Source organism: Aricia agestis, chromosome 22, assembly GCF_905147365.1.
Source record: "Aricia agestis chromosome 22, ilAriAges1.1, whole genome shotgun sequence".
NCBI lineage: Eukaryota > Metazoa > Arthropoda > Insecta > Lepidoptera > Lycaenidae > Aricia > Aricia agestis.
The window spans coordinates 4,592,792-4,618,188 of NC_056427.1; the positions used below are offsets into that span (position 1 = coordinate 4,592,792).

General features: G+C 39.4%; 1 protein-coding gene across 1 annotated transcript in view; it reads right to left on the reverse strand.

The window, feature by feature from the left end:
- LOC121738254 (sperm surface protein Sp17) overlaps nt 1-25,397 on the reverse strand; it is a 135,250-nt gene that overhangs the window by 24,741 nt on the left and 85,112 nt on the right. The window contains exon 4 of the mRNA XM_042130207.1: nt 242-348. Coding sequence (XP_041986141.1) covers nt 242-348 — 107 coding nt within the window. The remainder of the gene's footprint in view (nt 1-241; nt 349-25,397) is intronic.

Below are 25,397 nucleotides of genomic sequence, written 5' to 3' on the forward strand. Positions count from 1 at the left end.
TTAAGGGGTAACCCCCATCTCGTGGATAACTCCTTTTTTTCTTAATAATCTTTAATATTCTAAATAACCTCTAACTCCCTGGACAACCTTTTATTTCCTGGATAATATTCTAACCCCTGGATAACTTCCTAACCCCTGGAAGACCTTCTTACCTCTGAATATTCTTTAGCCCCTGGATAAGCTCCTAACCCCTGAATATCCTTCAACCCCTGGATAACCTCCTAACCCCTGGATAACTCACCTTATCCTGCTGCTCCTTCATCTCCTTCTCCTTCTCTGCCTGCGTCTGCTTGCGCGCTTGGTGGCCTCTGAACGATGCCTGGATCTTCGTAGCGGCGTTCACCACGTCTGTAAAGAAGAGAAGAGAGTTAGAAAGAGGACGAAAACTTGGAGGAACTTCTAAAACAAAGAAGAATTGTGAGTATTCTTTTCACACGTTTGAAAGTCCGTCGCGTTTAAAAGTGAACTTTTAAAGCAAATGGCTTAACAAATGCGTGTAAATTTATATTATTTTAAGCCATCAATTGTTAAATACTAGCTTATGATAGACAAAATTATACTATGTCTGTTCAGTAAAAGGTTCTTGATTAATTATTAATAGCTAATATATTACAAGAATGAATATGGCCTCGCGTTTTGATAAAATAACTGCTAGGTAAGAATACCGTGTAGTAATCGGGTACTGCCGCGGTAAATTCCATATAATTTTTTAGCAACCTTAGCAATTATAATAATTAGCATACGTCCAGTCGCACGCATACAATACCGTGCCGAAGTCTGGCAACGCAACACCCCTCATTCCGTGCCGGTCGTAGTGGGGTGTGTTAGGTTTTTTCGTTACGGAATTTCTTAATTCGGTCGCCGCACCCAAAGTCCGATAAAAGTTTTACAATAGCTTAAAAACACAATATTTCGTTTTTTTGTACCTTTTTCATTCCATAAATAAATCCTGCATCTGCGTTGGACAGATATTAATTCCTTTGTTTTGTGCCGGGATTTTGACGAACATATTTCACCTTTTAATCCCTCACCTGACGAGGGTCAACTGATCTATTTGACCCTGACAGGGTCAGTCAAGATAACCACGGGCAATAAATTTAGATTGTATAATAAAATATGTGTGGCGCTCAGGGACTGCCTATTGGATAGCATTTCTATTAACTTATGCAATTATAATTCGCATACGACTAGTCGCACGCACACAAACACCGTGCCGAAGTCTGGCAACGTTGCCTACGCCCCGAGCCACATCGAACCGAAGTCTGCCGAACTGAAACGACGTTAAACGAATGGTAGATGTTTTTCGTTACGGAATTTCTTGAATCGGTCGCCGCGCTCAAAGCCTACAATAAAAGCTATGAAATAGCTTAATATATAACTATATATATATATACAAGAAGTGCTCGTTTAAAGATATAAGATTAATAATAATAGTTTATTGTTTCTCAGTAAATCAGTAATTATACATAATAAGAAAATTAAACAAACTAAAAGATTGGTAAAGTATATTACAAAATTAAGTGCACAACCCCTATACTAAGAGTCTTGTGCTGTAGGGGTTGACTAAATTTAGTGTACCATCGAGGAAATTGATTCCTAGGCAGTTGACAGACCAACGTCATATTTTGGTCGGATCTCGTCAATTCAATGTTAATTGTGAAATTCAGTTTAAGCCCGGGCGCGCACTAGCGGCCAAACCGCAGCGGCCAGGTCGCGACGGCCATCGAGATAATCACCTTAATATGAAACCGCCATAGTCCACGCGCACCTGGCCGCACGGCGGCCAGCGGCCACATCATACTTTCGATGGCCGCCGCGACCTGGCTGCTAGTGCGTGCCTGGCCTCAATAGTGATCTGTCGACTGGGTTTGACGTAACGCGACCACGTAGGTCCCCCATCTGACTAAGAATCAACTTCTCTGATAGTAGATACTACGTAAATAAATGGATATTATAAAGATGACAGAGAGATATACGTGGGAGAGCCATGCTTCGGCACGAATGGGCCGGCTCGACCGGATAAATACCACGTTATCACAGAAAACCGGCGTGAAACAGCGCTTGCGCTGTGTTTCGCCGAGTGAGTGAGTTTACCGGAGGCCCAATCCCCTAACCCCTACCCTCAACTATTCCCTTCCCTTCCCTTCCCTACCCTCCTCTATTAACCTATTCCCTCTTAAAAGGCCGGCAACGCACTTGCAGCTCTTTTGATGCTGCGAGTGTCCATGGGCGACGGAAGTTGCTTTCCATCAGGTGACCCGTTTGCTCGTTTATATCATAAAAAAAAGACCCAAAAACGATAATATATTCTATACTACACTAAATGACGCCCGCAACTCCTTTACGGCAAAATTCGGTGCACGCGGGAACCGTACATTTTTTCGGGATGAAAAGTATCCTACGTCCTTTTCCGGGAATCAAAGTATGTTCATACCAAATTTCAGCAAAATCGGTTAAGTGGTTTAGACTTTAGACGGTATCCCTCACCTCTGTCTGTCAGGACAGACAGACAGACACACTTTCGCATTTATAATATTAGTTATTAGTTGCCGTAGCATGGCTCTTCTACGGTATATTCGTTATACTACCTTCTGAATAACGCATTTAAAAACATGCATAGTTTTATAAATCTAAGCATATTATATTATTTTAAAGACAGAAAAATGGGAGCGGTTTTTAATAAAAAAAATTATAAACTACTAGCTGACATCCTTGATTCCGTTGCCCTAACATTTTGTCGTTCCCCGGACAGACATATTTTCGCATTTATATATTAGTAAGTAGTGAAAAAACATTATTTATCCTTTTTGTAGCATATCCCGTAGCAACGCTACGCCGGCATAGCACACCTCTAGCCGCGTAGCGCTGCTACGGAACAGTTTTAATACAGTTTTTTTTTTGCTGTACTACCGCCGCCATCTTGTAAAGTGTCAGTGAAGAGGCAGCTGAGATGGAGACAGTGTGACAGAAATTTTATTCTTGAACGATTCGTGGACGTCCTGGGAAGGTTTGATGATAAATGTTATATCATGTATACAAAATTCACCAATTCATCTACTTTAAAACAAAACTTACTTTCCCTCGAAATAAAAATGGACACAAATATAATTAAACTCGCTATAGCACACAAAAGCACACGTCATCACATAAATAAAGCCATTCGTGGCAAACAGAGCGCGCAACATTAAAATTTAGAATTGCAACGTGGCACTGCCAATTTTCGGAATCGTTTCAAAGTGGCGTAATTTAAAGGATTGTTGTATATGCAGGTGTTCAGTGACGGATTAAGACTACTTGACTTTACACGTGGGAGAGCCATGCTTCGGCACGAATGGGCCGGCTCGACCGGAGAAATACCACGTTCTCACAGAAAACCGGCGTGAAACAGCGCTTGCGCTGTGTTTCGCCGAGTGAGTGAGTTTACCGGAGGCCCAATCCCCTACCCTCCCCTATTCCCTTCCCATTCCTACCCTCCCCTATTACTCTATTCCCTCTTAAAAGGCCGATAACGCACTTGTTGCTCTTCTGATGCTGCGAGTGTCCATGGGCGACGGAAGTTGCTTTCCATCAGGTGACCCATTTGCTCGTTTGCCCTCTTATTTCATAAAATAAAAATAAAAAACTTGATGCCCTAAGCAATCCATGCCTGTGTACCCCGCCCCCCTCTAATCCGTACGTCAACTAGAATGGGTCTTTAAACTTTTACCACCTAAAAACATTACTTTTTTGCTACTTTTTTCCTAGAATTTTTGTTGGTGTGGTTTTTGGTGACGTGAGAGTGAGATGTGATGCCCAAAAGGCGGATGTTTTTATTCCTTCTTCTGATGCCCCCTCAGACGTGATGCCCTAGGCAATTGCTTAATTTGAATAAGGGTTAATCCGTCACTGCAGGTGTTTATGAAACACCAACATTATATACTGCAAAACTGTCCGTCCACTTGTTTGTTATTTGACTGTTACGTGTTTGCGCTAAACCACGGAACTGATTTTGATGTTTTTTTTACACAAATAACACTTTCAGCGCTTCTATTTTCACAGTGAACTCTATACAGTGTGTAACAAAACTAAGTGATAATACTATAAGGTGTGTATGTGTTCCTTGTATAGAGTTCACTTTGAAAGTAGCAGCGCTGAAAGACGATGTTTTTTTTCACTTTTGTATGAGGAAACTCGTGACGCTGGGGCGCTTGCCCATACAAAAGTGAAAAAAAATGTTGGTGGTGGTGGTGGTCAAAGGTGACTGACTGACATGGTGATCTATCAAAGCACAGCCCAATCCACTTGACCGATCGGACTGAAATTTGGCATGCAGGTAGATATTATGACGTAGGCATCCGCTAAGAAAGGACTTTGATCAATTCTACCTCCAAGGGGTTAAAATAGGGGATGAAAGTTTGTATATAATAACACTTCTTAACGCGAGCGAAGCCGCGGGCAAAAGCTCGTAAGTAATAAGACGAGTAATAAGTAATAAGACTCGAAACAAAAACATCTTTCTAAGAATATAACAAAAATTCCGAGTGACTTTGCCTTTAGAATCTAAATTAAAAATTCCCCCCATGGTTATCTTTCCTTAACTAAATTACGCATACTTAATAATAATAACTAAATAATGCTGATGATGATGATGATGAAGAGGCTTTCACGCTGGAAACGGGTCAATTAGCTCCTCGTTGTATCGCTAAGAAGGCTTCGACGGAGTTCACAGACAAGCCCCCTTAGCTTCGAGAGCGTATGAATATTTAAATTTTATTATATTCTTAGATAACCGACTGTGCGAAAGGTAGGTAGGAATTAATATTGCAATACAGACGGACAGACAACGAAGTCTTAGTAATAGGGTCCCGTTTTACCCTTTAGTTCAATCTAGATATAGATAAATATCAAGGTACGGAACCCTAAAAAAGAGTAATTATCTATAAGTTACAAAATATTAGTTATCCAGTTCATTTACTCATATTATCTTCAATTGAGTTACAGAAAGGTCAGGAAGATAAAGTTAATATACCTAGCGGAATAGAGCAACAATCTCGAGCTGTGAAACGAAACCAAAATTGGTTTCATACGTGTGTAAAAATATATGTACGTATACACTTACACAAGCATGATTGAACATGATTTCTATGAGATTAAATTGTCAACGTGCGGCACGTGCCGACTGGACGTCAAAAAAAGAGTGCTGCTGTCATGTATCACACGTCTCTTTTTACCACGCAGTGTTACTGATAGTGACATCTCTCTTGCTCAGGCCTTTGTTACTCTATTCCGCTAGGTATATTAACTTTATGGTCAGGAAGCATATTTAATTGAGATTCATAGCTAATAATAGTAAGTTAGACACACTTTATTATTTGTTACCTGTTAACGCGCTGTTAAAGTGTATTATGGCCTAGGATCCCACCATAGAAGGACATTCACCGAGCTGGTTAATGTATGAAAGTATTTTATATATTATAATGGGCATTGTCCAAAAAAAATCACATGTACTTTTTATATATTTTTTTCGTTTAAATAGGGTATTTTAAGAATATAAATTAAATAATTTTGAAATTCATTGGCTAGTTTTTTCTCAATAAATTTTTAAAGTTTCGCTCTGACGTCATCATCGGCGGCCAATAATTGCAGTACGTTTTTTCCTTTCAATCTTATTTATAATGGCTGGTTCGTCAAATGCAAGTTCTCATTATGTGAAAGCTGATACGAGAAGCTTACCAAAAGTTCGAAACGTCATGTTGGTCGAATTTATTGCTAATTTAACGCCATTGAAGGTCAAACAAAGGTTAAACGTATTTGTTCAAAAATATAAGTAACTAATGGGTATTTTTTTCGTTTAAATATACAGAAAAACGATCACTGACCTTATTCCTCGAAATGTTTTTGTAATGAGCAAAATTAAAAAAAAAAAGGACAATCCCCATTACTTATGTCAATAAATTTATTGCAAGTGGGTTGCGTAAAAATTTCAGTCCAGAATAAAAAAAAAACAATATTTTTTTAAAACATTTCTCTGGTTTGGTTAATAGACAAATTGCATACCAGTTGAAAGTATGAAGCCCGTAGAATATGCATTAAGCATTAACCAGACCGGTACTAGTATCGATTTACCTGCCTACTCAAGAGTTCTGACGTATGAACGTTTTCATATTCTACGGGAAATTGTTTATTAACCAGACCAGTGAAATGTGAAAAAAAATCTATTTTTTTTTGATCTGGACTAAAATTTTTAGGCAACCCACTTGCAATAAATTTGTTGACATACGTAATTGAATATAAAATACCTACTTTTCATCCATTAACCAGTTCGGTGAAGGTCCTTCTATAATAGCTCCCACACCGGTTTCGGTTTATAGTGCCCAAGGGTGTGCGCAGTGCACAAGAGCACTCTCTATTCCTTTACTCTCATAACCCAGTGGGACGGAAGATCGACACGACTGGCGAGAGATCAGGCGCAGGACTGACTTATTACATACCCATCCGACACATCATCTTACTTGTCAGACAGTCAGGTGATCAGCCTGCATTGTCCTAACCAAACTTGGAAATAACATGTTTCCAACGCGGGAATCGAATGCAAGATCCTTCTATGGTGGGATCCTAGGCCATTAGGTGTTTTTTACGATACTTAGGGAGACTGAAAGTAACATAGGATAATTTTCATCCCCGAAAAACGTACGATTCCCGCTCGATGAACAAAATTCCACCTTGCAGGTCATCCAGCTCATAAAATATGAATTCAGTAACAACATAATCATAATATCATCATAAATACTATCCTTGAATACAAAACTATGCAATTACTTATGCAAATTTGCTTTGAAAATCTATTTCGCCTTAGCAATCGTATTTTAATACTTAAGGCTTCTAGCCAAGGACTTCCTGTCATAATATAAATGTATACAGTAGCGTAACTCAGCGTATTCTTGAAATCAAATTCGTACAACGCAGAGACAAATTTTACGCAACATTAGACACTGTGTTTTTCAGCCCTTCTGAAATTTCTAAAATTGGAAAAACTACATTTCTAAAGAAGTAATTTTTTGAAATCACCGTGGACGGTGATTTCAAAAAATTCACTTACGGCTATTCCCAATATTTGATCTATCTCTGGTTTTGCCTTACTAGAGATAGGAATAGCTCACAATTGACATAAAATATATGTCTCTAATGTCTAATTTGAGCTATTCCTATCTCTAGTAGGGCAAAACCAGAGATAGATCAAATATTGGGAACGGCCGTTAATAGTTAATTGATATTACAGCTACACTTCTTATGTTTCTCATTCTATAGACAGCTGTCCATGTTACATATTTCATCTGACATTTGAATTTAAAGAAAGAAAATATCAAAGTAGTAATTTTGGAACTACGTTCTGTAGTTACCCGAAATCGCGCTTATGTGTGCGTGTGCGCGGTCTCTCATCTCGACCCTAGTATGAAGATAGTCTACTGTATATCATGTATACTGTATTTCCGGTCACAAAAGAGGTTTACAAGGTTTTCGTGGTATTTGCTATTTCCATGTGACCTAGAGTATACAATAACATCAAATAATGGTGAAACCTTTTTAGTGAATAGATATTATTCCACGTTTAGGTAGGCCATTATGTAAAGAAATTAGAATCACTAAAAGGTTAGGTTAGAAAGCTAAGGGCCTGTTTCACCACTTCCTGATAAGTGCCGAATAGGCTATCCACCACTTGACAGACGAAGTATGGAGAATCTGTAAAAAGCTGTGAATAGCCTATTCGGCACTTTATCAGAAAGTGGTCCCTAAGGCCCTTAGTGTCTTAAGTCTTAATACACTAGGCCGAAAATACGCGGCCGAAGTTCAGCATGATTACGCCAGCAATTCGCTACGCATGCAATATTATAACGCGACGTAATTTCGGTATAGTGTGTCATCGGTAATTTAAAATACATTGCAGGCGTAATCGTGCCGAACTTCGGCCGCGTTTTTTCGACCTTGTGTGTTTAGACACTAAACTTATTAGAAATTCTCCACTATGCTTGTTCAAAGTTTTTTATTTGTTCAAATGTTTTCTTGCGTCGCGACAAAAAAAATAATGACAAAACAAAATATACGCTGATGATATAATAGCAGAAACGTGTCTTATCTGCACCGTGGTCCTCCATCTTGAAATAAAAACTGAGAGGCGAAAATCGTGAAAAACCCGTCTGTCGAGATTACCCGCGATAAATGAAGCGTTTATATTAACCGATACGATGTCGGATCGGGTGTTAAAAATACAAGGTACAGCACACGTGGGAGAGCCATGCTACACGTGGGAGAGCCATGCTTCGGCACGAATGGGCCGGCTCGACCGGAGAAATACCACGTTCTCACAGAAAACCGGCGTGAAACAGCGCTTGCGCTGTGTTTCGCCGAGTGAGTGAGTTTACCGGAGGCCCAATCCCCTACCCTATTCCCTTCCCTACCCTCCCCTATTCCCTTTCCTACCCTCCCCTATTACCCTATTCCCTCTTAAAAGGCCGGCAACGCACCTGCAGCTCTTCTGATGCTGCGAGTGTCCATGGGCGACGGAAGTTGCTTTTCATCAGGTGACCCGTTTGCTCGTTTGCCCCCTTATTTCATAAAAAAAAATTAGATAAAATTTATTATTTTTATTATTCCGATTAAAGCTTACTTTTTTTGCTGGACATAGGCCTCTCTCAATGAACGCCAAGATGACCGATCGACGAGTGGACGACGTGGAAGACTATAGGCTGATATGACGATGATGATGATGAATACTTTTTTTATTTAAATAATACATTATTTAGTACTAGATGACGGCCGCAACTCCATTGCGCCAAAACTCGTTTATTGCGTGGAAACCGTACATTTTTCCGGGATCAAAAGTATCCTATGTCCTTTCCCGGGAATCAATGTATATTACTCTTCAGCAAAACTGGTTCAATGGTTTGGGCGTGAAGATGACACGCAGTCAGTCACACACACCTTTGCATTTATATTATTACTTACTTAAGTAAGTATAGCTGTATTAGTATGATACATACGTGGGAGAGCCATGCTTCGGCACGAATGGGTCGGCTCGACCGGAGAAATACCACATTCTCACAGAAAACCGGCGTGAAACAGCGCTTGCGCTATGTTTCGCCGAGTGAGTGAGTATACCGGAGGCCCAATTCCATTCCCTATCATCCCCAATTCCCTTCCGTTCCCATCCCTACCCTCCCCTATTACCCTATTCCCTCTTAAAAGGCCGGCAACGCACCTGCAGCTCTTCTGATGCTGCGAGTGTCCATGGGCGACGGAAGTTGCTTTCCATCAGGTGACCCGTTTGCTCGTTTGCCCCTTTATTTCATAAAAAAAAAAAATATACGAGTAACGACTTACAATAATACTGTAATCGTAATAATTAAAATTCTTAAATACTTAAGAAATTGTTATATTAATTAGACATTTTTGAAAAATTGTTTTACAGACAAAGATCTTACGACATTGATACGAGGCAAAGCTCTTCACGCTTAACGACACATCCGTTTTTATTGCGGAAAAATGTACGGTTCCCACGCGATAAACGAATTCGCGGACGCCAACCTAGTATAGTTTATATTTTAATTATTAAAAAAACAATTTCATTATTCTTTGAAAGAAGGCCAAAGAAAAGAGCACACACGTAAAATACGAGCTCTAATGGAGCATTCTTTGGTACTTTTAACTTTGATACTTAGGTAGATTTTTCTTTTAAAAGAAAACAAAAGTTTTGATTACAAAGAGTTGAAGATACAAAGCCGAGCGCTGCCTATAGTTCTTTATGGGCCGAGAGATGGTTACAAAATATTACAAAATTTAAAAACTATAAGTGCAACCATACTTACCAATATTATAAATGCGAAAGTGTGTCTGTATGTTATCTCTTCACGCCCAAACTGCGGAACTAAATTTGCTGAAATTTGGTTTGTAGATACTTTGAGTCCCGGCAAAGGACATAGGATACTTTTCATCCCGGAAAAATGTACGTTTCCCGCACGTTAAATAAATTTTGGCGCAAAGGACTTGCGAACGTCAACATAATATATATACAGTGTGTAACAAAAATAAGTGATAATACTTTAGGGTGTGTACGTCTTCCTTGTAGAGAGTTTACTGTGAAAGTGGCAGCGCTGAAAAACAATTTTTTTTTTTCACTTTTGTATGGGCAAGAGCCCGAGCGTCATGAGTTTCCCCATACAAAAGTAAAAAAAAAAATTTGGTCTTTCAGAGCTGCTACTTTCACAGTGAACTCTTTGCAAGGAACACGTACACACCCTAAAGTATTATCACTTATTTTTGTTACACCCTGTATAAAACTCAAAGATGACTGACTGATTGACATAGTGATCTATCAACGCACAGCCTAAACCACTGGACGGATCCGGCTGAAATTTGGCATGCAGGTAGATGTTATGACGTAGGCATTCGCTAAGAAAGGATTTTGATAAATTCCAACCCCAAGGGTGTAAAATAGGGGATGAAACTTTGTATATAATAATACGTCTTAACGCGAGCGAAGCCGCATGCAAAAGCTCGTATTAATATATATATTTTAAGGGGCTACTACATGAAAAATGCTTTTTTTGCCTTTTTTGCCTTGATCAGGTAGGAAATTTGAATAGTCACAAAATTGAAAATACTTTATCTAAATACAACTTTTGTATAGTTTGCTACTCGTATTGTTTTTATTATGTATTTTTTTTTATGAAATAAGGGGGCAATCTAGCAAACGGGTCACCTGATGGAAAGCAACTTCCGTCGCCCATGGACACTCGCAGCATCAGAAGAGCTACATGTGCGTTGCCGGCCTTTTAAGGGGTAATAGGGGAGGGTAGGGAAGGGAATAGGGGAGGGTAAAGAAGGGAATAGGGGAGGGTAAAGAAGGGAATAGGGGAGGGTAGGGAAGGGAGAAGGGAAGGGATTGGGCCTCCGGTTAACTCACTCACTCGGCGAAACACAGCGGAAGCGCTGTTTCACGCCGGTTTTTTTATTAAGTACACTGTTGTAAGTTTTATATTTTTTATTACAATCTTATTTGTAAATATGCGCATGATGTGGGGCTTATAATAAACTCACAAAAGACTAAATTCATACATATTCATTCTGCTCATAATTTGCCTCTCACCTCCCCCACGATTATAGCACATACTCATGATTGTTTCCATTCAAATGTAGTTTATAACGCATGTAATTGTCCAGCATTGGAAAAAGTAAATCAACATACATACCTCGGTCTCATAATTGACAACCGACTGAGTTGGAAGCCACACATAGACCATGTATGCTCGAAATTAAGATCTGTACTCAGTAAAATCTATATTCTTAAATACAAGTTACCCTATAGAACCTTAAGATTATTTTATTTATCGTTGGCCCAATCGGTTGTTAACTATGGTCTGAGTAGTTATGGGAGATCGTTTGAAAGTCACTTACTTAATATACATTCATTAACGTTACGCATATTAAAAGTGATTGTACCTAAAACGGTTAAAAATAAATTTAAAACAAATGAGGAAGGCTTATTTGAGTATTGTAATGTCATGCACATTTTTGATCTTGTTAAATTTGCAGTTTTAAATGAAGTTAATGACCCTACACTTTTAATAGAAAAAATAAGACCCAGCATTTTAAGACAAACCTGTAAAACAAAATTTGTTAAGCCAAACTGTAATAATTATTATGGAAGCAGAATGCTTAAGACATTAATACCTTCATTTGTAGAAGAGCTGCCAGAAGACCTACAAAAGTTGTATCGGGACAAGTGTAAATATAGACGGCAACTTAAAAAACATCTATTGAGTAAACTCAACTAATGCGACCACATCTTGTCCAGATAAACTCTTTGTAGTTTTTGAGGCAAGATTTCTTGTATTCTGTAGTATCATTGTATACAATATTGAACAAAATAAATAAATAATAATAATAATAAATTATAAGAACACGGTTTATTTTCACAGTGGCATTGTAAAAAGTTACTAAAGTATAAAATCAGATTATGCATATTCGACTGGCTTGCCTACGTTCTATATTCGTCAACTGACCCACAAAGGAAGGTTTATTGGCATTCACAACGCGTGTAGACTATAAAGATAGTGTTATAGTGAAAAAATGAGAGTAAAAGACGCAAAAAAAGTTCTATGGACAACAAAAAACAAAGGGCACTATAGCAGGGTAATTTCATATCCTGCGACAGCAACGCTGAGGGCAAAATTTTTAGCTAAAAGTCTGCTAAAAATTTCAATCCAAAATTTTATCTTCCATTAAATGCATATTGCTGTATTGTCGCAAATTACGTACAAATTAACGTGCAGAAGTGTCAATAAAAGAAAAGTAAGAAGGCAAATATTCAAGGGCGCCGCCAAGGGGGGGCAGGGACGGGCAGCTGCCCCCCCCCCCCTAGAGATTCCAAAAAAGTTGCCAAATATAATGCGAGCCCCCCTTTTATTTAATGACGGTCGCCGGCTGCTGCCGCAGCACGCTCGCTGCGCTCGCTCGGCTCCTTCTGTGTTGTGGTCTAAGTTCTAACCTAACCTAACCAACTTTTGGACTTTCTGGATTGTGTTTGTTTTTGTTTTGACTGGCGGGGGGCTGTGCCGCCCGAACCCTCCTTTTGGCCCTTTGAAAAATGGAAGGGGGGGGGGGGGGATTTCTGGGGGTGGAAGTGGCACGAGGAGGTTTTTCTGACCCAAAACATCCTTCCTCAACCCATGTGAGCACCAAAAAATTAGGGTAGGTTTCTGAACCCTAGCCAAAGTCAACTTGCCCCTCCCTGCGCCATCGGCTGGCGACGCCCTTGCAAATATTATTCACGCTGTAACAAATAAAGTAAAATTTCCATTTTACTAAAATCATTCATGTAAAGCACAGATTGCAAAAAATACTGGAGAAAAACACAGAACATAAAAATCTGACCTTTCTCATATGTAATAACGTAGTTTATAGAAATATACCCTTATATAAAAAAGTTAATAAATCCACTACTTTTAATTTCCACCCACTATATTATTTCTCGCTCGGCTCTTAGACTAAACCACTAGCCACCAGAGGCGCGGAAGTTTCATAATTTGCAGTATGTTAGAGTGTATAGTTGGAAAACTTTTTTACATTAACTCTATAAAGTGAACTGGGTAAAACCAGTTTGCACTGGTGAAAATCGGTTATTACTGACATTCGACAGCGAAAAAGGAGGGTTATGATTTTGGCCTGTGTGTGGCTATGTATGTTCATTTATTCCCTTTTTACTTTTTAACTAGAATTCTGTTGGCTAACTTTTTTACAATTAAGGCCTGTTCCACTTGCTGATAAGTGACGAATAGGCTATCCACCAATTAACTTGACAGATGAAGTATGGAGAATTTGTCAAAAAAGTTGTGAATATTCGGCACCTTATCAGAACTTGGTGAAACAGGCCATTACTCAATAACGCGAACTGAAGCATAATAATTAATATTACCAGTTTGAACTGGTAAAAAGCGGTTATTTCTGACTTTTATCCCCCGAGTAAGGGCAAGGCCAAAAGGGAGGGTAATGATTATTACAGTTTACGTATATATTCATGTGCGCAGGAACCGAACATTTTTCCGAAACAATAACTATCCCATTTCCTTTCTAGTAGATGTTGAACTTGAACAAAAACATGTGTTATAATAACGCATGTTTGCATATTATATTATAATATGGCACAGCTATTCGTTTGAACCTGCTATTTGATTGAATGACTAGCCCGTTCATTGAATGAAACCATTTAATTAAATGACTTAAGGCAAACTATTCACATCGTCGATTGTGACGTTTTAACATCAAAATTATAGTCCAACTCGTCAAGTCTTTCACTGTAATTTAAATAGTTTCATTCAATGAACGCGCTAGTCATTCAATCAAATCGCAGATTCAACCAGATGACTGCGACATACACGAGAATAACAAGAATAGAGACAATGTGTGACCTACAAGCCAAAACCTCCAAACAATAGCACTCTTCGGTATTATGAAGATGATCTCAGCTTAGTTCTAGGTCTCACCGGAAAACCTAGAAATAGCTGTCGAAAATGTGTCACATGGTACGTAGAAATTATCATCAAGATAACGCTTGTAATTCCGTTGCGCTAAAATTCGTTTATGGCGCGGGAACCGTACATTTTATCAGATAAAAAGTATCCAATGTCCTTTCCCGGGGCTCAAACTATCTGCATACCAAATTTAATTAAAATGGGTTCAGCGATTTAGGCATGAAGAGTTAACAGACAGACAGAAAGAAATTCAGACACAATTTCGTAATATGAATATTATAGGTACGTCGAAAAGTATATGTTCGTACTATTCAATCTAAAACACACAGTGTCTGTTCAAGCAGTCATCATAGCGTATCATGGGCATGTTGCCTCTGTTCTTCGCTATGGTCTCGTTATATGGGGTAACTCCGTAGACATGAACAGAGACTTCAAAATACAAAAGATGTATATCGAGCGCTAAATATTTTGAAACCTGTAAGCCGTTGTTCAAAAAGTTTAATATACTACCGCTGCCTTGTCACTATATTTCTGACGTTTGTGTTTATGTGCATAACAATCTAGAACGCTTCTTTACTAAAAAAATGAACTTAGCAACAAAAAGTAGTAGAGATAAACATAAACTTGTTATACCTGACCAAAAGACTCAACATTTGTAGTAAAAACGCGTATTGTATGGCAGTTCGGATCTATAACAAATTACCTAACTGCTTCAAAGGACTGACTATAAAACAATATAAAAATAAACTATACATCTGGCTCCTTAACAAAATGTATTATTCAGGAAATGAATTTTTCGATGACAAAAATATTATGAATGAGTTAATTTAAACGAAATTAATGTGTAACTTATATGTTTCTAAAAAAATATAAAATGCACCTGTCTATTGTAATGTAATAAATTAATAATTAATTATCGACATTTATATTTCTATGTAATAAATCTTCTGACATTAACCTTAAATTATATGACTTACTTAGTACTTTGTTGTTTGTAGAAATATTTGCACACTCATTGTAGTAGAATATGTGGAAAATGTAAAAGCTAACACCTTTTTTTACCATATTCCTAAGCAAATAAAATGATTTTGATTTGATTTGATTTGATTCGCATTTTGCAAAACCTAACACACCCCACTCCGTCGATGTTGCCAGACTTCGGCTCGGTGTTTTGTGTGTGTGCGACTAGACGAAATACACACAATTTCGCATTTAACCTATAAAAACCTAACACACGCCACTCCGCCGATGTTGCCAGACTTCAGCACGGTGTGCGAGTGGAAGTATGCGAATTATAATTGCATAAGATGATAAAAAATGCTATGCAATAGCTTTACCGCGGCAGTCCGCGAGTGCCACACGTATTTTTTTTCAATACTATAAATAGTACGATGCACTGTGACGTCATATTCCCTGTAGTCTGTGCTCTGTGGGAACACCGTACAAGATAATGACTGTAAGATGTTTGACCCAGTGACCTATTGTGCGCCGGCATAATGAACTTATGGAGATACTGTATTATTATTAGACTCTAGCTGGCCCGCCAAAGGTTATTTTTTTAAAATGAAATAAGGGGGCAAACGAGCAAACGGGTCACCTGATGGAAAGCAACTTCCGTCGCCCATGGACACTCGCAGCATCAGAAGAGCTGCAGGTGCGTTGCCGGCCTTTTAAGAGGGAATAGGGTAATAGGGGAGGGTAGGGATGGGAAGAGAAGGGAATAGGGGAGGGTAGGGAAGGGAATAAGGTGGGGGATTGGGCCTCCGGTAAACTCACTCACTCGGCGAAACACAGCGCAAGCGCTGTTTCACACCGGTTTTCTGTGAGAACGTGGTATTTCTCCGGTCGAGCCGGCCCATTCGTGCCGAAGCATGGCTCTCCCACGTCTAAATTTAGATGAAAATTGCTATTGTGAAACTTTCCGAAACGAAAAAGGACATAATGTAGTATTTTATATTTAACTAGATGTCCCGCGCGGCTTCGCCCGCGTAAATTAGGAATTTTACAGAAACCGTACATTTTCCCATAAAAAATATTGCCCCCGTTTTTTCCACATTTTCCTGAGTTTCTTCGGTCGTATTAGTTTTAGCGTGATAATATAATATAGTCTTACTCGATAGATGATCTATCTAACACTGAGATACATACGTTTTTTGAGATTGACGCGTTCAAGCAAACATACTCTTCAGGTTTATAATATTAGGTAGGTATAGATGTTTTTAATTATCGCTTGTTAAACTCGAGTCTCGATCTAAAAGACTATGAAATGGTATAATATGGTAGTGATGATGCTGATGATGATGATGAATGTAATTTGCATAGTAGCATATGCTTTCTGTTCTTAAAACAACGCCGAAACTCCCAAACTTGTATCTATAAAGAATCAGGAGTTCTCTCAGCACCTTCCGAACCACGGTATACCAGGTATATCTCGGTGCAAAATATTACTTGTTGGTAGCATATGCTTAGAATACTTCTCACGAAACCGAAGTCACCACATGTTTCCCTATAAATTTTGAGGAGTTCCCTCGATTACTTATGGATCCTTCATCAGATCACCACTTTTCTGAATATAATACCAAATTGGGATGATACCCTATATACCAAAAGAAAAATTTTGAAAATCGGTTAACAAACGGCGGAGTAATCGTTGAATATAAGAAAACGAACATAACACCTCCCCCATTCGTGAAAGTCGGTTAAAATTGTAGCCTATGTGTTATTCTGATGTATAAGCTATATTATTGTAAAGTTTCATTAAAATCCGTTCAGTAGTTTTTGCGTGAAAGAGTAACAAACATCCATACATCCACACATCCACACATCCATACATCCATACAAACTTTCGCCTTTATAATATTAGTAGGAAGTAGGATAATAAAAGATGCGCGATAAACAAACTTTCACGGAACGGAGCTGGGCGTCTAGTACATAATATTATCTAGATTTGATCTAAGATTACTGATTACCGACATATATAAAACGGACGGAATCGAATAAAGAAGAAAGTTGCATTATAATACTACTGTGTACTATAGAATCCACGAGGCCTTTGTACACTACATGTTATTCAATTAAAAATACCGTGTGCGAGCGAGACGGCAAGCACGGTCGATACTCCTGCCGTGAAAACATCACCTTTGCGTGAAACGTGTTGCCAACCTCAGAAAATCAAACAGGATAATATCATTGAAAAAAATTGATACACTCGTGGACTGCCGCGGTAAAGCATTGCATTTTTTTATCAACTTATGCATGCAATTATGCAATTATAATACATCTAGACACACGCACAATACCGTGCTGAAGTCTGGCAACAGGTTGGTGCCGGTCGGAGTGAGTGTTAAGTTTTTTCGTTACGGAATTTTTTTGACTTAAGGCCCGCGATAAAGGCAATGTTATAGTTTAACGGTAGAAAACAGTAGATGAAATGAAAATGCATTTTATACTACCACGTTTTACTGTTCTTCGCTTGTATGATCATCCGTTTTACTGTTCTTCGCTTGTATGATCATCCCCCCTTTCTACATTTTACCTCTTACTTTTTCGCATTAAAAAGTAGCATATGTCCTTGGTTAAATCACACATTATCAAAAAAAGTTTAATAAGAAAAAAATGTGCACACTACACGGCTGTTTTGGGTATTTTGATTTAGGGGGTACCAGGGTTTTAAAAAGCTTTTGACACCAATTTTGTTGTATAAACTGAAGTCCACGCGGACGAAGTCGCTAGCTACCCCCCCTATATACTAAACAGCTAGTTTAGTATATAGGAAGTTTCGGGGGCGATAAATCGATCTAGCTAGGAATCATTTTTAGAAAATGTCATTTTATTTGTGTATCATCGAATACCGAGCGAAGCTCGGTGAAATAGCTAGTAAATATTTAAGCACAAATAGACAGTTCAAAATTAATATCTGTTGCCGCGGGCTACAGCTACTTATTTTATTTGATTTGACTTCTCGGAGTTTTCTATTTAGAGAAGCATTTTATCTTCCTAATGCTGTTAGAGAATTTATTTCGCGACAGTATTCCTTTTAAAACGGCTTACTTATTGAAAAATGTACAGGGTGATTCCGTTTCAACACATAAATAAGTAATTCATACTTTTGTACTTTGTTTTATATAAAATACTAGCGACCCGGCGGTTTCGCACGGGTATAGAATATAATATAGCCACTGAAAAAATGATTAAAATATGCCTATGCTCCTTCACGTGGTCTACTTCTTATCTGTGTCAAATAACATAAAAATTGCTCCAGTAGTTCGCGAGATAAGCACTTTCAAATAATTTCCTCCGTTTTCCAGTCTCCTATTATTCTTAGCGTGATGAAAATATAGCCTATAGCCTTCCTCAATAAATAGGCTATCTAACACTGAAATAATTTTTCAAATCGGACCAGTAGTTCCTGAGATTAGCGCGTTCAAGTTAGCATTTTCCTAAATTTCAAGCCTAAATTATACCGTACCGTATTTAAAGAAGTTTCTGTTATGGAAATAAATTAGTAAAATGTACGATCCCAGTGTGATAAACGAATATAAGCACAACAAAATTACGAGTAAAGTCCTGAGCGGGTCGGTGATGATAAACTATAGCTTATAACACTCTCAATCATGTCAGCTTTCAAACAAAAAAATTATATCAAAATCGGTCCAGCCGTGTGGATGCTACGATGCCATGGACAGACAGTATCTAAACACACTAGGCCGAAGTTACGCGGCGTAAATTCAGCATGATTACGCCCCCAATGTATTTTAAATGACCGATGACACACTATTCCGTCGCGTTCCGTCCGTATATTGTATGCGGACATTGCGGGCGTAATCATGCGGAATTTACGCCGCGTAACTTCGGCCTAGTGACGTGTGTTTAGACACACACACTGACAGACACGTCATACTTGTAACAACCCTCTTTTTTGTCAGAGGTTAAAAATACATAGTCTTAAAACTAGGCCTTTACATCCGTTGTGGATGATTTATACAGTATTTTTCAGAGCGAAGTAACTACTCAAATACTGTAGTGCCTGGGACAAGATTTTTAAATATCCGTATGGCTGCCCAAGCGCATACGGCATTCTCGCATCATAGTCGGCCTAGTCCAGAGGAAAGAACTAGTCAATACGTCTGGGACCAACTATGTGCGGGTTCCCTCACGATGTTTTCCTTCACCGTATGAGCGTCCGTATTATGTACTTGAGATCAGAAAATGTGTCAAGGTACACGCCTCCACCCGGGTTCGAACCTGCACCCTTTGGTAGTGGAACGAAGGTCTAACCATTAGGCCACGGACGCTCTATAGTCTTAAAGTTATATACAATGTGTCCCGACACCAGTGTCCAAGCATTTAATGTTTTGATGTATGGTATATTTTATCGACAGATTGGCTTACACATTTTTTTCATCACAACATTAAAGGATCGGACACTGGTGTCGGGACACATTGTATACAGCCGATCACGAAATAACCATTATAGTAAACCGGAGTCCGGACGTCCTGTATAAGCCCGCGCTCGCTGTAATAGAACCATTATCGACTTCTGTGATACAGAGAGGTTTGTATGTGTATTTTTGACGTGTCTGTCTATCTGTCCGTGACATCGCTGTGTAGAATTTTGATTTAATTTTTAAGGTTCCGTACCCAGAAGGTAAAAGCTCCTATTACTAAGACTTTACTGTTCACATTTTTTTTAATTTCTATTGCCGCTATAACAAAAACTAAAAACAAAATAAATATATTATTTCAGGGTGGCTCCATACAACTTACAACAAACGTGATTTTTTGCCCTTCTTGCTCAATATCAATATTGGCAACAGCACTTGAAATGCTCACAAACAGATACTCCAAAATAATGATGAGCAAATTAAATTTTCCGAAATGTAACTTCGAAAATTTGATCCCAGCAAACTTTTATTTTCAAATAATTAGAGAACATCGTAATAAAAACTCCAGCTTTAATTAACAACTTTCACATGCGAAGAAACTTTTCCCTCGCATCTGCTATCTCGCTTATACACATGATGTGTTATATATCTGTCTCCCTTGGGTATAGGTTTAATTAGAGAAAGGTCAGCACACCCTGTATGGGAGAGTTTGAAAAGTAATCTAAATACATACTGATATTATAAATGCGAAAATGTGTCCGTGCGTTATCTAAATAATATATAAAACTCAAAGGTGACTGACATGGTGATCTATCAACGCACAGCCCAAACCACTGGATGGATCGTGCTGAAATTTGACATGCAGGTAGCTGTTATGACGTAGGCATCCGCCAAGAAAGGATTTTGATCACTTCTACCCCCAAGGGGTTAAAATAGGGGATGAAAGTTTGTATATAATAATACTTCTTAACGCGAGCGAAGCCGCGGGCAAAAGCTCGTCAGTAATATGTCTGTGTATCTGTCCGTCTGTCCATCTGTCTGTCTGTTTGTCTGTCTGTCTGTTTGATCCTTCGAACATAGCTCAACTGATTTTGATAATTGGTATGGATCAGTTATTTTGAGTCCCGGGAAAGGATATATAGTTTCTAGTCCTGAACAATACACCTCCGTTGCGCCAAAATCGTTTATCGTGCAGGAATCGTACTATTCTATATCCCTTTCCGGGACTAGTATCTCCGAACCAAACAGCAAAATCGGTTTAGCGGTTTGGGCGTGAAGAGATAACAGACAGACAGTCAGACAGACAGACACACTTTTGCATTTAAATAATAATTATTATGGATTTACATTTACTTCAAATTGAATTTAAAACAGAAAAAACACTATTAAAGTGATAGTGTTTTAAGTTTTAACAAACACTTCACTAGAGTTTCCATTAAAGTGATTTTAAATTTAGATAGCGTTGTAGAGTTAAGCATTGCAAAATCAATAGTACAGTTAGATGCAATTACTATTTAGGTTGGGTTGCACTAGAGGCGTGGTTAAAGTTAAAGTTATGGTTATAGTTAAGGTAAATTTAACTTTAACCTTAACTTTGCCCGGAGAAATTGACAGATGACAGCTGGTCCAACAAGGTTATAAATGAACGTGGGCGGGGGCGTTGCTGGTAAAGGAGAACTGTCAAAAATGGCGTTTTTGTATGATGACAGCGTTAGTTCCTTTTTTCGCCACGTGCACTTAAAACCTTATCGAGCTCTATAGTTATGGTTAAATATGGCGTCTTGATGGCGTCAATTTTTAACTTTAACCAAAGATTTCACATTTTGCATTGTAGTTAAAGTTACAGTTATAGTTAAAGTTAGTTGGTGCACCCCAACCTTACTAAAAGTTAATCATTATTTAAAAAGAGGGATGTTATAAGTTTGACATGTATGTCTGTGTGTCTGTGGCATCGCCGTTCTAAACGGGTGGACCAATTTTGATCTAGTTTTTTTGTTTGAAAGCTGACATGATCGAGAGTGTTCTTAGCTACAGTTCATCATCAGCCTGCTCAATGCTGCAAAGTTTAACTATACCATGGGAGGTTTTTAGCAACTTACAGTCATTTGCTGTGATTCCCACTTGTTAGAGTTAAAAATCGTTTTTTTTTTAGATTTATTATTAAAATTATTCAATTTACAAAGATAAGTGGATGTTTGTTACCTCTACACAATAAAACTACCGCGTTGGATAATTATTTTTTCCAAGTTTTGGTTAATTTTTTTTTTTTAATGAAATAAGGGGGCAAACGAGCAAACGGGTCACCTGATGGAAAGCAACTTCCGTCGCCCATGGACACTCGCAGCATCATAAGGCGTTGCCGGCCTTTTGAGAGGGAATAGGGTAATAGGGGAGGGTAGGGATGGGAAGGGAAGGGAATAAGGGAGGGTAGGGAAGGGATTAGGGTAGGGGATTGGGCCTCCGGTAAACTCACTCACTCGGCGAAACACGACGCAAGCACTGTTTCACGCCGGTTTTCTGTGAGAACGTGGTATTTCTCCGGTCGAGCCGGCCCATTCGTGCCGAAGCATGGCTCTCCCACGTATATCGGTTAGGACAATAATTATTTTTTCCAAGTTTTGGTTAGGCTTGTGGGAATATGCATGGTGGTCACAAAGGAAGATCTTCCGACCGAGCGAGGTGTTATCTCTAGGCTCGGTCAGGCCGAAGCCCTCGTGATACATCTCAGCTGTCGTATATATACTGACGCGCTCAGAAAACTTCGATAGCGCGATACAGGAATGTTAAGTGGGTACCGCCACATCACTCCCCCCCGAAGACCGGAGGTCGAATCTTGAAGTCTTGTCGCTTGAGTCGCCAGTGCCAGTGAGTTCCAGTGAGTCGGAACTGTTGCAGTGAGTCCCAGTGAGTCGGAACTGTAAGCTGCTGCACGGGATCCAGTGAGTCGGATAGCTGCCGTGCGGAGCCGATGCTACGTGCTGACCAGGAGAGATGTGCTCTGCTTGCTGACCGGTCGGTGTAGTGAGAAAGCCCGATTATGCCGATGCGGAGTCGCCCAGGCCGCGGTACATTGCGGCAAGTGGACGAGGTAACCGATGTGGCGATGCTGGCTGGCGCGGTGCGGAGGGGCGGGGAGTGATGATGATGAAGGAGGCGTGTTCTGTCGAGGGTCACCAATGTGTAATGCGTGTGGTGGCCATAGGAACACCAATGTGGGATATGTGCGTGGAGGCCAAAGGAAGATCTTCCGACCGAGCGAGGTGTTATGCTCGGTCAGGCCGAAGCCCTCGTGATACATCTCAGCTGTCGTATATATACCGACGCGCTCAGAAAACTTCGATAGCGCGATGCAGGAATGTTAAGTGGGTACCTCCACAGGCTAATCACCAAATTGCCTGACAAGTAAGATGATCCATTCGTCGGTTGGCATGTAAAAAGTCGGTCCTGCGCCTGATCTCTCTCCAATCGTGTCGGTCATTTGTCCCCCTAGGACCTAGGTTATGACTTATGAGAGTAAAGAAATAGAGAGTGCTCTAGTCACTATAAGTATACTGTGCACACCCTTTGGCATTTTGTTTTAACTATCCTGCTTTTATTGCGCTGACTTTTTCTGTGAAACCGGTGTTTCACAGGAAAAGTCAGCCCCATCACCAAAACTAACGGTTTTGGTGATGGGGGTATTATAAATGATCCGTTTAAAACATTAATATAAAACGAAAGGACGAGGGCAGGAGGTGCGATGAGGAGGGCTTCATACTGGTGGAGAGGAGGAAGAAGTCCGCCATCGCGGCACCGCACCATATGTACCTGAGCTGCGTCTGCGGAGCGAGGTCCCCGCGACGCCCCTGCACATATCCCGCCTGCACTGGTCCATGGAGGTCCAGGACGTCGTGGACTACATCCAGAAGAAGACGACACTGCGCCTGAGGGTCGAGCGTCTGCAGTCTCGCCACAAGGTTAACTTTAGCTCCTTTGTGGTGAGAGTACCGACGAATCTTCTGTCAACTTTCGAAGCGCCGGAGTTCTGGCCGATGGATGTATTCTATCGGAGGTTCCGGGGGAGACTCCGGAACGAAGCGAGTCACGTCGCCGGCAAAATGTGACAGTGTTAGTTTTTAAGTATATATATAAAATATGTATGTTAGTTTTAAGGTATTTATTATATAATTATATGTATGTTAGATTTAAGGTATTTGTTATATGGGCCTCTGATACCCGAATTAAATGATTTGATTTGATAAAACATCCAACGTCAAACATAGACCCTCCTTTTTTGGAAATAGGTTAAAAAGAGGAGCTTAATCTGCAGGAGGATGAAGGTATCAGGTGGAATAAACTCTTAAGCCGGTTTGAGCCACAAAAATATATTTTACAAATTAATCTGACAGATGTTTAAGTCTTGAGAATTATTGTTTTGTATGAGCTTAATAATGGTTGATTATATAATGTTGTGTTTAAGCGTGGTAGAGCCATGCTTCGGCACGAATGGGCCGGCTCGACCTGAGAAATACCACGGGCTTACAGAAAACCGGCGTGAAACAGCGCTTGCGCTGTGTTGTCGCTGAGCGAGTAAGTTTACTGGAGGCCCAATCCCCTACCCTATTGCCTTCCCTACCCTTCCCTATTCCCTTCCTTACCCTCGACTTACACCTATTCCCTCTTAAAAGGTCGGCAACGCACCTGTAGCTCTTCTGATGTTGATAGTGTCCATGGGCGACGGAAGTTGCTTTCCATCAGGTGAAAAAAAAGTAATAGTGATTTATGTTTAAAATTCTTGTAATTTAATAGTTGTTTATGTTAAGCTTAACCCGTCGATCGTGGGAAACCGAGACACAATAGATATTCTATTGTGTCTCGTTCAGCGGTGAGCGTATGGGGCTTGATTAATTAAAAAATAAATGAAATAATCCATATTAATTTCTAATTATAATTCCATACATTTTGTATCTTTACTTTGTAGTTTGTACAAGATGTGACCGTGACTTTTAGAGAAGAGCTCACCTGACTCTAAAAATCAAACATCGTCCTTCTCTCTTCACACTTACGCCCGACTTTCATATGCCAGGTGAAAAAGGACGGCGCGGAATCATCGCCGAGTTAGTTTTACTTGAATAAAAGACAAACTATAATGATTATGAAAAAAGTGTTTTGAGCAAATTTAGGTTTTATCAATGCCTTTTTAGATATTAAAAAATATTAAAGAAAAGTCAGCAAACTTCGAAGATCCAAGCAAAAATGTGTCTAAAACAAGGTTTTTTGTAAAAAAGAAACTAGCGAGCATTTTTTGAGTAATCGTGTTTTCGTCTTGAGCATTTAATCTTTATGAACTGAAGTTACTTGTGTCAAAAAATCAGTTTTCTAGACCTTACAGATTTGGAGATCTAGGTTAATGTATGTAGTCAAGTTAGGGTCATATGGGCTCTTAACGCCCGGTAACCGTACAATTTTTGGCATAAAACTATCTTATATCTCCATACCTACTTTTAATCACAAACAACAATCGAAGTTTTTCACTTCGATTGTGATTAAAAGTAACAGTCAGACAACAGAAATATTAGTAAGTATGGATATAATAATAATAGCTCCTACACCGGTTTCGGTGACGGTGGCCGGTTTCATTGAAACCAGGCCAGCTACGCAGGAGTAATTTTATAGTGCCCAAGTGTGTGCGCAGTACACAAGAGCACTCTCTATTCCTTTACTCTCATAACCTAGTGGGACGGAAGACCGACATGACTGGCGAGAGATCAGGCGCAGGACCGACTTTTTACATGCCCATCCAACGCATGGATCATCTTACTTGTCAGACAATCAGGTGATCAGCCTGCATTGTCCTAACCAAACTTGGAAATAACATGTTTCCAACGCGGGAATCGAACCCACGACCTCCGAGTCAAGAGCCGCGCTCTATACCACTAGACCACGGAGGCGTTAAGTATGGATATACATAAATATCGATGGAAATACGTGTAATGTACGAAAGCTTTGAGAAACGCTGGCATAAACA